Source organism: Lutjanus erythropterus, chromosome 8 (assembly GCF_056507025.1).
Source record: "Lutjanus erythropterus isolate fLutEry1 chromosome 8, fLutEry1.hap2, whole genome shotgun sequence".
NCBI classification, from domain to species: domain Eukaryota; kingdom Metazoa; phylum Chordata; class Actinopteri; order Lutjaniformes; family Lutjanidae; genus Lutjanus; species Lutjanus erythropterus.
This window is the reverse complement of record NC_139324.1, coordinates 20,680,490-20,692,643: the sequence shown is the minus strand read 5'-3', so window position 1 is coordinate 20,692,643 and position 12,154 is coordinate 20,680,490. Positions and strand designations below refer to the sequence as shown.

The 12,154-nt window shown below is 38.3% G+C and overlaps 1 protein-coding gene across 3 annotated transcripts in view; it reads right to left on the bottom strand.

Annotated features, from left to right (window-relative positions):
• Positions 1–1,372: 1,372 nt before the first annotated feature.
• nalcn (sodium leak channel, non-selective) overlaps positions 1,373–12,154 on the bottom strand; it is a 95,741-nt gene continuing 84,959 nt past the window's right edge. For all 3 annotated transcript variants that reach the window (XM_084724865.1, XM_084724867.1, XM_084724866.1), the window contains 13 exons: positions 11,084–11,190; positions 10,841–10,918; positions 10,621–10,740; positions 10,461–10,529; positions 9,628–9,776; positions 9,395–9,488; positions 8,840–8,972; positions 7,323–7,438; positions 5,530–5,687; positions 4,105–4,255; positions 3,852–4,001; positions 3,602–3,716; positions 1,373–2,681 (listed from right to left, as the gene is read on the bottom strand). In XM_084724865.1, coding sequence (XP_084580991.1) covers positions 2,539–2,681; positions 3,602–3,716; positions 3,852–4,001; positions 4,105–4,255; positions 5,530–5,687; positions 7,323–7,438; positions 8,840–8,972; positions 9,395–9,488; positions 9,628–9,776; positions 10,461–10,529; positions 10,621–10,740; positions 10,841–10,918; positions 11,084–11,190 — 1,583 coding nt within the window. In that variant the 3' untranslated portion in view covers positions 1,373–2,538. The remainder of the gene's footprint in view (positions 2,682–3,601; positions 3,717–3,851; positions 4,002–4,104; positions 4,256–5,529; positions 5,688–7,322; positions 7,439–8,839; positions 8,973–9,394; positions 9,489–9,627; positions 9,777–10,460; positions 10,530–10,620; positions 10,741–10,840; positions 10,919–11,083; positions 11,191–12,154) is intronic.

The following is a 12,154-nucleotide window of genomic DNA, read 5'->3' as shown; positions in this document are numbered from 1 at the left end:
CTGGACACCAGGATGAGCCGTGACTCACAAGAAAGAATATATCAAGGAGGTGGAAAAATATCACACCAATACAATGTAGTAAAAATTGAGTCAGTTCCCCTTTGGTCACCTGGTTGCATTTCATACATAGCAAAAAATGTAAATACAAAGTTGAGAAAGCACCTTCTCAGGGCGGCTCAGCATGTATCCAGGAGAGGGCAGTGTTATCCAGAGAAGGGCTGGGGACTGCACCCACTGTTTGATCTGAGCAGATGTATGCAAGGAGAATCATTAAACAGCATCTGTCCACTCAATTACCCCCTTCGTTAGTCTAATCCCACTTTTTTTTTTCTTACTCATAGAGGGATAATTAAATTCCTCATAAATTGAATTGAATCACTGTGTAAAACAAGTTACGATGAAAGGGGGGCAACAGGCTTTTTGAAGGCATCCTGGAATGGCCAACAGGGAAACTCAGGACTTGTGTTGAAGGCAATACAGACTGCACATAGCACACTGTAGACAATAATCAGCATGTTAAAAATATAGGAAGCTGGAAAGATGACTGAAATTAAATTCTAAATAATTTTCAGCCTGATATTGTGCACTGACAGATGAAATTTATACAAGTCACTTTTTAGGAATTCCAGTGAGTTTTTCTGACTGAAAGGGTAAACACTGTCCTTCACATAGATTATCATACTATATGCTCTCTGTCTTGACCAGAATTTCTAGAATTTTGTCTACATTAAAAGTTTTCAGACTCATTCATTTAAATTTTAATGATCCGATAAAAAAAATCCTGGGCTGGGAAAAAAAATTGAGAACCTCTAACTTAATCTGGTAAGATTACCAAGTCATCAACAGTTAACACTCACAATATGTAAGGTCTCTCTCACATTAAAAAAACAAACAAAAGAAGTAGCGAAGGATCATAGGAGTTGTAATCTTCACTTCACATTGCCATTAAAATCTGACATGACTCAGTCAGAAATCATTTTCACTTATGAGGTAATAAAGTTTTATTCATGTAACATTTTGTTATGTTCACTGACTTTGTTCCTCGCTCTCATTCCTCATGCTGACATATCCGACGCATCGGACATTTTCCCTGAAGTAGCAACTAGCAACTAGCAGCTAGCTAGTAATGGCTAGCAGAAAAATGCAGTTTCCTTGAATAAATTAAGGATGTACCTCGGCTTGACCATTGTTGGAAACATGTTGGATAGTATTATTACACAACTCAAAAAATATATATAACATATGTCTAGCATCTTTAGACATTTTCTTGCGATAATATTACATATTATATAGCTTTAAGCACGAGCATGACCTGGCACTGAGATTGTGCCACAATGGTGTTCATTATCTCACCGTTTAGAGACCGTAATAATGAAGCTCGATACTTAAATTTTATTAAATACTGAAAATGTTTCTAAATTGATCATACAAATTCCAAAATGTTCAGCATAAAAAACATGTTAAAATTAGGTTCCCACACGTATGCAACGTTCATCTCCATCCTTTGAAAACCATGGACTGTATCCCCAAAACATCAACTTGTTATGAGGTACGAAGAGCCCTGTTTTCAGCTTTGCCACAATGCATTTAAATCAGTTTATCTAAAAAATTCAAAATCACAAAATTTGGGGATTGGACAGCAAGGATTTGTTACTTTCTGATTCATATTTTAGTAGAGTATATTTTGATGTATTGGGGAAAAAATTCTCATGAAGGATAAATTCTGTCATTGGACAAAACCTTACAGTAAACTGTGTAAAGGAAATGAAATGTGACAATTCTTTTGCTCATAAATGCCTGAGCAGGGCAGGCTTTTATTAGAATAATTAAATACTTGATAAAGCTAAGGATTTATAATAATTTACAAAATATTTCATGTTTTAACCCCACACAAATACATTAGATAGATTTGACTTTTAATTACATTCACAGTCATAAATCTAAACTTTAATTTGCTTGTTCTAGCAATGAGAACAAGAGGCCTGGTTTAAGTATAAAGTGACTATAAGAAAATCGACATTTATACAATTAATACTGAAGACCAGAGGAAACATAATTGAAACATGGACTAGAACAGAGACAAAGCATCAACATGGGAGGACATCACAAATTATTGTAGCTGCATCAACACAACTGACATGAAACAGCAGAACAGTAGAAAACACATACAGCAGCAGCTTCTTGGTTCGTTTCATGAATGCAACGTGGCCTTTTCTGTTGCAGTCTGCTTTAACACCATACGTGCCTGCATAGAAAACCTCAGCAATTATGAGTGGAAATCACAGAAGAAAAGTAATATGTCCCAGAAGTATGCATGTCAAAATGGCTGCTAATGAATGTCTCATTGACAACCCGCACACACGGCCTGCCATACTTTCTGAACAGTTCTAAACCTGAATAAAAAAAAAAAAAAAAGAGTAGAAAACGCACTGATCAGAGGAGAGCAAGAGGAACTAAAATGACACGGAGTCAACCAGCAAGCTTCCCAGCTCATCTGTAAAAAACGGCAGGATGTCAGGATGTGCTGCTTCTCATTCTCTAAATGTCGATGAGGTCATCGCCGCTCTCGTCGCTCTCCACAGTCAGCTGACGGGTCCACCACTTCTTCACCTCAGACCCTGAAGAAGCCTCATCATTGACAGGGTTCATCTTGCACACTATGGACTTGACGCTTGTACGACCTGACACAACACAGGAAAGGAGAATTCACAGCCTCTCAGGCTCTTGTCATGTCAGCCTGCCTTTCTTTATCTATCATGTTTACAGTTCCACATAAAAAAAGGGGCCTAGTATCTTATCAGGCCACTACTGTAAATAAGAGTTTGGTTTTAACTGACTTGTCTTGGATAAATAAATCACTTTTTCTTTAATATAAGGTTGTATTAAGCCCTGGTTCTCCATGGCTGAGAGACACACCTGAGTAAAGATTCATTCCACTTAAAAATCACTTTCAAGGGATAGTTAATAAGAATTATTTGATGCGGGGTTTATTGAGATACTTATCGATTGTCAGTATATCACCTACAGTAGATCCCAGTGGTCACACCCCCTGTTTGTTCAGCAAAGCGTTGTGGACACGTTTAGCTACAAAAAGTATTTTAGCTACTTTCAAAAGATGTTTTTAAAATTTACAGCTTTACTTTCTGTGTGTAGTGGGAAACCGCCATCACCGTTACATAAGCCAAATATCAGTGGGACTCTCTCCAACCAAATTCCACAGGTGAAATCAGTAATTTCACCTTGCAGAACATGGAGGCTGCTGCCGCTGCTGAGTTACTGATTTCGCCTATGGAGGGTGGTTGGTTTAGAGAGAGAAATATCTGACTTTTATAACGGTGATTTCCTATCAGAAAATGACGTCTGACAGCAAGGTAAAGTGGTGAAATTATTCTAAACATAGTGTACACTTCTGTATACACAGCTTCTGTACTTGTACCCCTCTCTGCTTCTCCAGACCGGGGGCCTGCCGAACGCCATCTACTGTAGCTAATGCCTAACAACAGATAAGCCCACTTCAAATAATATAAACTATCCCTTCAACAGAATGTTCTCGACAGAACTGTGCAACTTACAATAGACAGCATACGGAGATGTTACACACCTGCAGGCAGCCGCCACTGTCCCAGCTTCCTCTGTGGTCTCCCCAGGTCTGAAGAGTCCTGTCTGTAGCCTTTGTCTGACAACGTGGGGCTCCGTAGCTGCTGGAGACCACTCATCTAAACAAAGAGGAGATATACTTTTTTCCACTGGTGAAAGCGCACACCTGCAGATTATATGATGTGCTTGGTGCATCTCAAGCTGTGAGCATGTGCGAGTGTGAATGCAGCATTGGTATGGATGTGGGACTTTACCTCAGGCTGTGAGGGGTTGTCTGGGTTGTTAGTGTTGTGGTCTTCACTTGGCACGGTGGTCTCTATGCTGGGGGGGTTGAGGAAGCGGTTACGCTCCTGCTCCTGGCTCTCTCTCAGGCTGTGGATGATGCTACACGACTGCTGCTGCTTCTGCAAGTGCACACGGACATACAGTATGAGGTCAGTGTGTGATACTGTGCGCTGTGTGCGTTTTGACAAGGCACGTTTGTGTGTTTTCTGTTGACAGACTAACCGCCCGGATGCGTTTGAGGCACTTCTTGAGCCACATGCGTATAGTCTGTTTGGCAACCTCTTCTTCAATGGTGTACTCCAACTGTTCCCTGGCCAACAGCTCCTCCAGCTGGAGAGACTTTCTAATGTCCACTGAGCGATACGACAGCATGCTGTATGATTACACACACACACACACACACACACACACACACAGACACACACACACACACACACACACAACAAACCCCACACACAGAGAAGGGACATATTCAGTGGAATATAATTCTGCTTTCAGAAAAAAGAAGACCCAACTGAAGTTTAAACCCTATAATGATGGGTAGTAATTAAGGATGTAGCAATCCATCCATCTGGATCAAGGTTGAAGCAAAGTGAAAATATATATGTATATCGATACGCCTTTATTTTGAAATTTCCATGGCATGTCTGTCGGTTTTTCAGTGCTAGGGACAAGCAGATAATGGTGAGCAGCCAAAAAATGACGATGAGGACATTTGCTGCCCTCTCAGGAATAAATCAGCAGCGTGGAAATATTTTGTATTTTTTCAGAAAAAAGCACATGCCATATGCAAACTTGCTCTGCAGTCCACTAAGTTAACTTGTTGCTCTCACAACAGCAATATTAGCCGCTGTGTTTCACCAATGTTAGGCTGAAAGAACTTGCACGCAGGCTGAAATTCAACTGTGGTTTCATGTCAGGAGATGCAGTAACTCAAACCAGCAGAGAGCAAGAATAAGTATATAATTTGTTAAGTTATGAGTAGAGGAAAAGTCTGGTAGCCACCAGGCTAATTTATGCAATGTAAAATGCCATAGGCTTAAGCTAATAATGATGACGAGGAAAAAAGTATTGTTTTATCTTTAATTTTACACTTTTGTAAAAATTTTGTTGTTGTGAAGTCATGTTTAATGTATGTCAGTGGAGTCAATTTCTGACTGTATTAAATGGACATATGATATTTAATATATCAATTGTAGGTCCTTGAATTGAACTGAATCTTAATCATATTGTGGCAGACTTTGTGAAATCAGCAAATATGGTGTAGTTTTCCAAACAATCAGTACAACACTGTATCATAAGGAAACTTGTCATTTCTTTTTTCAGCCCCATTTCGCTTTAGAAGCAGGCTTTCTAACTCTCTCAGTTTGTTACCTCCTGTGCAAACTGTATTGTTTCTCCCGTGATGATCCCTCTGACCAGAATTTCAACGGGACAAAAAGGGCAAATATTTCTGTTGTAGTTTAACTGATAAAACAGGTGTACTTTTACGCCAAATGGAAAATTAACATATCAGTGTAACAAATAACAAATATAATACATATTAATATTTTTTTTCTTATAAATGAAATGAATGATTTTACATAGTGTTTTCCTAAATACTAATATACTGTGTCTGTGAGGGTGTATGTGGTGTTTTGTGGTCACCTGAGCACATCATGGAAGGTCACATCCCCTCCACTGTGCAGTCGCTCCATCTCATAGCACATGTGTTTAAATAACAGTTTGTCTTTGTCCAGGTCCACTTCCAGCCTGCCTCGGAGCAGACGAAGCAGGAACTTCACCCTGGATGTCGGGATCACACCCTGGGGAAACAGTCGTAGAAGTCACAGGGTGATTTAAGACTTGTGACCTGTTGCAAGTCTATAATGCTGAGACTTAGACCTGAATTTTAAATGTTCAAGAGCTATGTTGAATTTCTCATTTTCAATCTTTTTTTCTTTTTTTTTCTTTTCAATGCTGCTTGTATGATGTCTCATTCTTCAAGATTAAATTGGCTGATACTTCTCATACCAGACATGAACTCTGATTTATAATGCAGCATTAAAAAAAGAAAGAAAAAAAGAAAAAGAAAGCAAGTAACACTTTATTTTTAGGGGTGTACATAAGACTGCGGTCATAACCATGTTATGACACCTGTCATTAAGATGAAGGAGTCCTTACGAATGTTTATGACTGTTGACATTAAGTATTATTCAGTCAATTTTTTTGCCAGTTTGACAGGGATACAGTACCGATGTGGTTTTCATGCTGGGTTTGGCTTCACTCACCCAAGGGTTGAGTCAGCTTTAGGCGGCTAGCTCTACAGCTAACTGAGCTAACTAGCTAACACTAGCTACAGATAACAGCAGATAGCAATTAGCCTTCTTTAGCAAAAAGTAAAAAAGCCAACAGCAGTCTGTTGATCAGTGAACTCTGTATTGGTATTGTATGCTGTCTTCAAACTGGCCTTATAACATATAATCACATCTTCATGACAAGTCCAATGGGACAACTTCAGTTCAAGTCCAGTAAATTATCCATGACAGTGTTAAAAAAGTATTTGACAGTGTAATAAAACTCACTGACATCCTTATGACAAGTTCAAAATTAACAACTTAACTTGAGATCAAGGAAAATATTCATGACACATTTATAATGGTTTTATGACAACAAATACCAAAGCTAATCACATATGACAGTTTATAATGTAATGTTAACACATGAAGCTAAACAGTTACTTTAAGTGTGATAATATTAAGTTGTCATGGTAAATACACTGAAGGTTATAAAGTGTTTATAACAAAGGCATTTTTATGTTGGTTAATGCTTTATGTTGGTAATAACAAATGCATCTCAAACAATGTGTCAATTTTGCATTAAAGATTATATAGTTGACCTAATGACACTTAATGACAACTGTGATAAACGTTTATAGATACTCCTTCATGTTAATGACAGGCGTCATGACATGGTTATGACAGAGTAATTACTGTCTTATGCCCTTCAAATAAAGTGTCATGGGATGTTCTTGATTTATATTAACATGCTTTCTTTTCAGGCAGAAGTAAAAAACATTTTTTGGGGAGGTTGGGTGGGAGAAGAGCCCTGGATGTCAGACCTCAGTTAAAGTTAGGTGAATACGGTTGGAGGGGACCATATACATAGGAAATTTTAATTGTATGTGGCTGTACAAATGATTGAAAAAATAACCCTACAGAACTTCCGGATGACATCATAGATAAATGGATGGGGGGGGGTCTACATTTTTAATCCAGCAGCCACTGCTCTAATTACTTTTATTCCTATTACTCAATGCCATACTTCATTCCCCTCAGTCTATCTCATTAGCTCTCGTCCTGCTTTTATCTTCTCTATATTATCCTCTGCTCACAGCCATATGATCGTCATCTCTCCCCTCTGCTGTGTCCTCATCCTCTCTCCTGTTGCTAATTTCTCACCTCCCGTTTGTCATCCACCATGTTCCAGATAATTTGGAAGTGCCTCAGGTCATTATAGCTCAACAGCTGGTCCTCCTCGGTGGAGTAGAATAGCGAGAAGTTCTCCACAATGATGGCTGCAGCAATAGCAAGAGATAACAATACTCACAGATCCTGAAATGTTGCATAACAGCAATATCTATGCAGTCTTTTCAGATGGGATTACAAGCTATATAAAAGGGAATCCCACATACAGTTCACAAACACAGAGTACACTTTGTAGATTACATTCAAAAAGATGTAGAAGTGGTTTTGTTCCTGTCTAAACCTCATGCTCATTTTGATTCTACTCATGGCTTCTGTGTAACTCCTTTCCTTTTTTTTATGCATCATTCTACTTCTTCCCTCTTCTTGTATGGCAGCCTCTGACATGAGATGAAATAATACTTTCTGCATGAAGGGATTTGATCTTTGTGCTGGTAATAATAAGCTGTAATAAAATAAAACTCTCATCTCTGGAGAAACTCTTTGCTGTTTCTTTGGAAAGTTGACAAAATCACACGTAAGTGTGCTTTAAGAGTTCTGCAGTCTTACATAAGATGAGGCAGAGAATGAAATGGATCCCTTGCTGCTGCCAGAGCACAAGATTGTTTTCCTTTAGAACGGCTTTCATGCATGCACACTCATTTTTGTCACTTTTGATGTTGCTTACATTCATCTCATGGTAAATTATTCTAACCTTAAAACAGATATTTAGAATTATTTGAATTAGGGTGGTAAACCCAGTTTGGAGGAACAGAGAGAAGTACTGGCATATAAGCTTAAAAAAAGCACTAATGTGGATATGGTCATCAGCAAAATGTATTTTAGGTACTTAACAAAGGCCCATCTAAAAAAAAAAATTAATATCAGTTATTGTATGCTATATTTATTTTACCACTTTACCTTTCTGTCAGTCAGCCTTTTTTTGCTTAAGTCAAATACTGTTCTTACCAAAGCAACCAGACTCCTTTGGCAAAAAATAATTTTACTTTGCAGAACATGGGAGTTGTTCTTCTGCTGCTGCCTCAATCAGTTAGTCAGTCTGTTTGTGTTATTGTATGACTTTGGTGTTTTAAAAGGTTAGTTTGGATGCCCTAAAGTCACCCAATGATACAAACAAACTAACAGATCACACTGTAGTTTCCAGTATGTAGTGTATATGTAAACTTATATTGATTTTTTTTAAGTAGCTAAAATTTGTTTTGTTGCTGACCAGCAGTGCATTGCTTAGCTTTCGTGCTGGTACTCCTGTCTGCTTCTCAAAACATGGGGTGTGCAGACTGACATCTATTTTAGATATTGATAAGAACCTCATAAAACCCACTTTAAATAATCAGAATCATCCCTTTAAGTTTTTAATAAACGCTAAAATGTAATGTTTACCTTGTGGGAACTTGCTTTTGTCGCCTAACGTGACTATGTCAGCATGATTTCATCCCAACAATGTCATTAATAACATTAATTAATAATAATAAAATACACTAGAACACACTGACCTACAAGTAGGTTGAGCATGATGTAGGCTATGATGACATAAAATGAGCAGAAGTAGATAAGTGCTCCTGCGTAGTTGCCACAGTCAGTCTCCCAGTAGCGATGTTTGTCTGGGGTGCAGAATGGTGCCTGCACCTGGGGACAGAAAAAAAAAAAATCCATAATAATAATTTGCAACATATGGGGTATTAAAACATGTCAAATGTTCCCTGAAATGCTAGAGCAAAGGATTGGTTCAAAAAAACCATTTTTATCAGCACTGTGATATGCAGCTATGTCAGCAGTTTTCACTGTGGCTATTACTTTGCTAGTAAGTAACTTCAGTGAAAACTGCTGACAGAGAGGTCTGCGCAGTATCCAAAGTTATATGACTAACTGGAGTAACTGTTAATTTTGCTGTGAGCACCACAAACAACAATCCATCCATTCGCCTCCAATGTATTGTGGTAGCAGCAGAAAATTGAGGTTAGGTGACCCTTTTTACACAAACTATAATACAGCAGTTGGTCTGTTCTTTTGTCTGTAGGGATGTGTGTTGGACCTGCAGTCCACCTTACCATGCAGTCATGCATGATTTTATTCCAATCTTCCCCTGTGACAATTCGGAAGAGAACGGTGATAGCCTTGCCCGCTGTGGAGAAGTTGGCATGCCTGCGATTAGAGGAGACAGACGGAATCAGACAACCCCATCAAGATGTGTTTCACTGTGACAGCTGCATACAGCCTGCAGTGATCATCAGTAGGAACAAGCAGCAGAGTCTGGTCAATAAACAGAAGAGATGGTCCTTACCGGTTGATGTTCTCTCCGTATTTGACGGTTCCAAACAGAACTACGCCAGCAAAAGCGTAGCAGAGGAGGAGGAGGAACATGCCCACAATGATGAAGAAGCTCTTGTACATGCTGACAACCACAGTCAACAGTAGCATCTTCAGAGTTACCTTTATTCACACACAGATACACACGACACAGCAGACATCCAGATGTATATTTTGTGGTTACAATACATTCTCTTTGGCAAAATACACTAAAATGTACAGAAGCCCTAAGAGGAAAGAAAAAAAATGGTGATCCATTGTCTAAGCCTGATTGAAATTGTTTTCTTACCTGTGTTTATGACAGAAGAAAAGGTGCAAACAAGGTTTTGCCAGGATAATTTTTCAAAGATCCTAAAAAAAGTTTTGGCAGATGGCTCATGATAATTTTGAGTTTATTTTTGTAACACACCATTTTCTTAACAAATGTTTCGTAAGAAAAAAAAAAGAACAGAAACAGAACCAATGGCCCATCATGCTTGTGATGTAACAGAAACAAAGCACATTAAATGGGGGGGAAATTGTTTTTTTTGTCAGGGTCACTTTTTCTAAGTGTTTGTTGTTGTAATGCTCATTTCAGCTACAAGTGGCTGAAGTGAAAGAAAACATGAATAATTTTGTCTGATTTTGAACATGGAGCAGTGGTGCACTTTAGCATCTTGTAGCTGAAATAAGTATTACAAAAACAAACACAAAATGATCTCGAAAAAAAAAGACCAACTTAAAAATGGATCATCACATTGTTTTTCCTCACTTACCTTTCTGGGCTTCTGTAAAAACGAATATGCTCTTGCATGAAAATATACTCACATGCTTCCCACATATTGTAAAGAATCTGAAGACGATCACACACGTGCCCATCATGTAGGTATACGCATTCTAGGGGGGAAAATTATATACGTATTAGTGTACATTTACTTAATTAGAATTCTGAAAAACTTTACCTTAACATGACAGTAATTTGTCTAACCAGTAAGGAAAAGTGCAGGACTATCCAGATGACACCCAATGATGTGACCAGCAGGTCATAGCGATTCCGCCTGCTCTGCCAGTAACCCGCTGGAGACATGGCTATCAGCTTCATGGTCACCTAAGTAACAAGACCAACATCAGTCAGACGTCTATACCCAGGAAGCAATAAAAGTAAAACCTTGAAACTGACACATTAACGGGAAGGATAACAGACTTACCTCCAGTACAAATATAAAGGTGAAGACTACTGACATGGTGGCAAGAGGAAATGTTACTTGATCATCACCTACGTCCCACTGAAGAAGACCAGAGTCACACACATGACAATAATTCATATTACATTTATTTAGCACACTATGACATAAAATGCCTTAATTGTGCCATGCAAAAGAAATAAAAAAGTCATAGGAGATTACAGAAATAAATGACGTGATACATTGTGATATGATGCTTTACTGTACCTTCACAGAAAGCAGCACTGACTGTGCCAACACCAGCACAGCAATGCCCCGTTTGAAGAAGGGATGTTGAGTAATGTCATACATCTTGGCTCGGAAACCCCCGTTTTCTGTCAAGCAGATAGAGGACCACAGATTTATTGATACCTGCACAGCTAGAACAAAATGTCTTCGTGCAAATTGTTTATTTCAGCATTTTTTTTTATCCATCATTCTGGGGCTCTCTGATCAAGTAAGTGATCAAATCTGAACGTCTGCACCGGCTTAGAAACCAGCTGATGCTTGAATCTGTGGTAGTGTCATTTATTGACCTGCAGATGGCACTCATGGACTGCTTTGGTGTTCTTATCAGCGTGATCATTCTTCTGCAGGTTTTCAACACATTTATGTATGCTGATGTGTTTGTGTCAAGGTTAAAAAATTGACACTAACAGGGCAAACATGCCATAGATTTCAAAAATACTGCATGTCGTACAGTGAGGTTAGTGATGCATGTTTTGCTTCCAAAGTGATGTTGTATTTTAGTGTCCCTTGAAAAAGAGGTTCTCAAATAGAGCCTACTAGAAGGTCCACGAAAAGTTGTCATATCCATTAATGTTAATTATCATGATATAGAAAATATAAAATAGTTCATAGAGTACTTCCTACTTTGATTCCAGTCTACGGTCCTTAGCTGCGTGTCTTCCCCCACTTCCTGTCTGTCAAAAGCTGTCCTATCAAACAAAGGCTAAAAATCCCCCCAGAATAATCTTCTCTATGTGACTATTCTGTGTTGACATTGAGCAAATATTTAAATACATGTCTAATATCTCTCTAATACATTTCTTTTGTGTTATCTTTTTTTTTTTATATATAAATAAATAGAAGTGTAAGAAATAAACGATGTCAAATTATTCCAAGCTACACGTGTGAGGGGGTATTTATTATATATTTTCTATCTTCTTGGCTAAAAAAAATTGTGAACCTCTACCCTAAAACATAAATTGATCATTTTCCTGTTGAGATGTGGGGTCTTCTCTTTGGTTCAGGAAAGTGAAGTTATTTTAAAAAGGGATGAAAGGAACTGATGTAATG